Consider the following 2,387-nt stretch of genomic DNA (forward strand, 5'->3'; position numbering starts at 1 on the left):
TATCCAATTCAGTCACCTGGTAATGTGGGGAACATGAGAGACATTGCAATGGACAGCTTGGAGAAATATGGAGTTGGAGTCATTGATCCCAGTAAGATATTTGATTTCTACAATGATCTTCATAGCTATCTGGCAAGCAATGGTGTAGACGGAGTCAAGGTGGACGTCCAGAATCTGATTGAAACTTTAGGTTCTGGATGTGGAGGTCGAGTGATGTTGACTAGACAGTATCAGGAAGCACTTGAGAAATCTATTTCAAGAAACTTTAAAGAAAATAATTTAATTTGTTGCATGAGTCACAACTCTGACTCAATTTACAGGTTTTCATCTTTCCTGCCTTTTGAATCTTAAAATATGCAACGCCAAGTTATATGCAGAACTGTCTTGTAATTCTGATTAGAGTGAATATTTGTTGACAGTTCGAAGAGAAGTGCAATTGCAAGAGCATCAGAGGATTTCATGCCAAGAGAGCCGACATTTCAGACCTTGCACATTGCTTCTGTAGCTTTCAACAGCTTTCTTCTTGGGGAGATTGTTGTTCCAGACTGGGACATGTTCCATGTAAGATATCTTGCATATTCCGAAAATGATATCTAATAAACATGTAGTTGAATATTCTGTATCATGCATGGAACCTGGTATAATTATCAAAATTTTCATGAGTTGCATGAATGAAAATCTTTGTATTACAGAAACTGTCCGCAGTTGAAACCCAGTGAACAGAATTTAAAAAAAAAATTACAAATAGACATCATTTTTGTATCCAGATGCTAAAAAAAATTAAGCATAGGTATTATAACAATTAATTACAAATAGAAGTGGAAACTTTCTTTTCTTTTCTTTTCTTTGTTTTTTTTTAATGAGAAATAGTAATGAAGCTTAACGTTACAGAAACAAAAGTAATATTCATTCTTGGTTTTCAGAGTAAACATGATACTGCTGACTTCCATGGTGCTGCAAGAGCATTGGGTGGATGTGCAGTATATGTAAGGTGAGGCAAAACGATTAAGACCCTTCTTTCTTTTGATTTTTGAATCTCCTGGAAAAATCTATGCAATTCTTACATACCTTTCATTGCAAAAATATTTTATTATTTCATATGAATACAGTGACAAGCCAGGCATTCATGACTTCAAAATCCTTAAGAAGCTCGTGTTGCCTGATGGGTCTATCCTGAGAGCTAGACATGCTGGCCGTCCCACAAGAGATTGCTTATTTGAAGATCCTGTCATGGATGCGAAAAGGTGAACATGCTATCCCAGATTACAATCCCAAGTGTGTCAATAGTAAACATCCATCTGGCCTTGTACTAATCAGTTTGTGCTTTCAACTCTTTTGTAGTTTGTTGAAGATATGGAACTTGAACAAGTTAACTGGGGTCATCGGTGTTTTTAATTGCCAAGGAGCAGGAAGATGGCCCATGAAACAAGAAGCTGAAGAAATACCAGCTGTGCCTTCCGGGCCTCTATCCCTTTCAGGTCATGTGAGTCCTATTGATGTTGAATTTCTCGACGATATTGCCGGTGAAGATTGGAATGGAGATTGTGCAGTCTATGCTTTCAATTCAGGTTAGTTTTCCAATCCGTCATTTTCTTGATCTTATCAGATACTCTGCATCCAAAACCAACTTATCTAGAATTTCTGGTGAATTATTTCCTGTTGCAGGATCTCTTTCCATGCTGCCAAAGAAAGGGATTCTTGAAGTGTCCTTGACCACTCTAAAATACGAGATATATACCATCTCTCCAATTAAGGTCAGTAAATTGACCTCCTTGCTTTACCATTATGTTATCTTCCTGTAAAGTCTACTCAGAACCAGGGTGATTTATCATGTAACAGGTTTTTGGTCAGAATCTTCAGTTTTCTCCGATAGGATTGCTTGACATGTACAACTCGGGAGGAGCAGTCGAAGCTGTAAACTGCATTATCGATGTTTCATCTTGCACAGTCAAAGTCAATGGCCGAGGCGGTGGCCGGTTTGGAGCCTACTCCAACACTAAACCAACCTTTTGCAGGGTGGACATGAAAGAAGAAGAGTTCACTTACAACGACAATAATGGATTATTGACAGTCAAACTTGAATGCACAGGCAATTTTAGAGAGATTGAATTCATATATTAGGGCGTTTGTCTTTCCATGGAAATATGCATTCTACGAAAGTTCAAGAGTTCCATTCCAGGATTTGGCTTTAATTGATTCTGTAGACACGATTTTTTAAGCCTTAAATTAAGCAATCACAATTGTATAAATATTTGATTTAATAAAATATATGATTGTGTACCCTTTTTATTTAAAATATTCTTATAAACAAAACATGTGAATTTTTTTCTTGATTTATTCGTGAAATCAAGTTAATATTTATGTTTTATGAGGATGTGAATTTAGGT

The 2,387-nt window shown here is 36.5% G+C and overlaps 1 protein-coding gene across 1 annotated transcript; it reads left to right on the forward strand.

Moving 5' to 3' along the window:
- Window positions 1-6: 6 nt before the first annotated feature.
- Window positions 7-2,296, forward strand: LOC105120222 (probable galactinol--sucrose galactosyltransferase 2; the record flags this gene model as incomplete). Its single annotated transcript, XM_011018407.1, has 7 exons — window positions 7-320; window positions 420-561; window positions 924-991; window positions 1,110-1,244; window positions 1,342-1,568; window positions 1,666-1,754; window positions 1,840-2,296. Coding segments are annotated over 7 exons (1,257 nt in total), but the record flags the coding sequence as incomplete, so codon positions are not given.
- Between the last annotated feature and the right edge of the window lie 91 nt (window positions 2,297-2,387).

This window comes from Populus euphratica, unplaced genomic scaffold (genome assembly GCF_000495115.2).
Source record: "Populus euphratica unplaced genomic scaffold, PopEup_1.0 scaffold5658.1, whole genome shotgun sequence".
NCBI lineage: Eukaryota > Viridiplantae > Streptophyta > Magnoliopsida > Malpighiales > Salicaceae > Populus > Populus euphratica.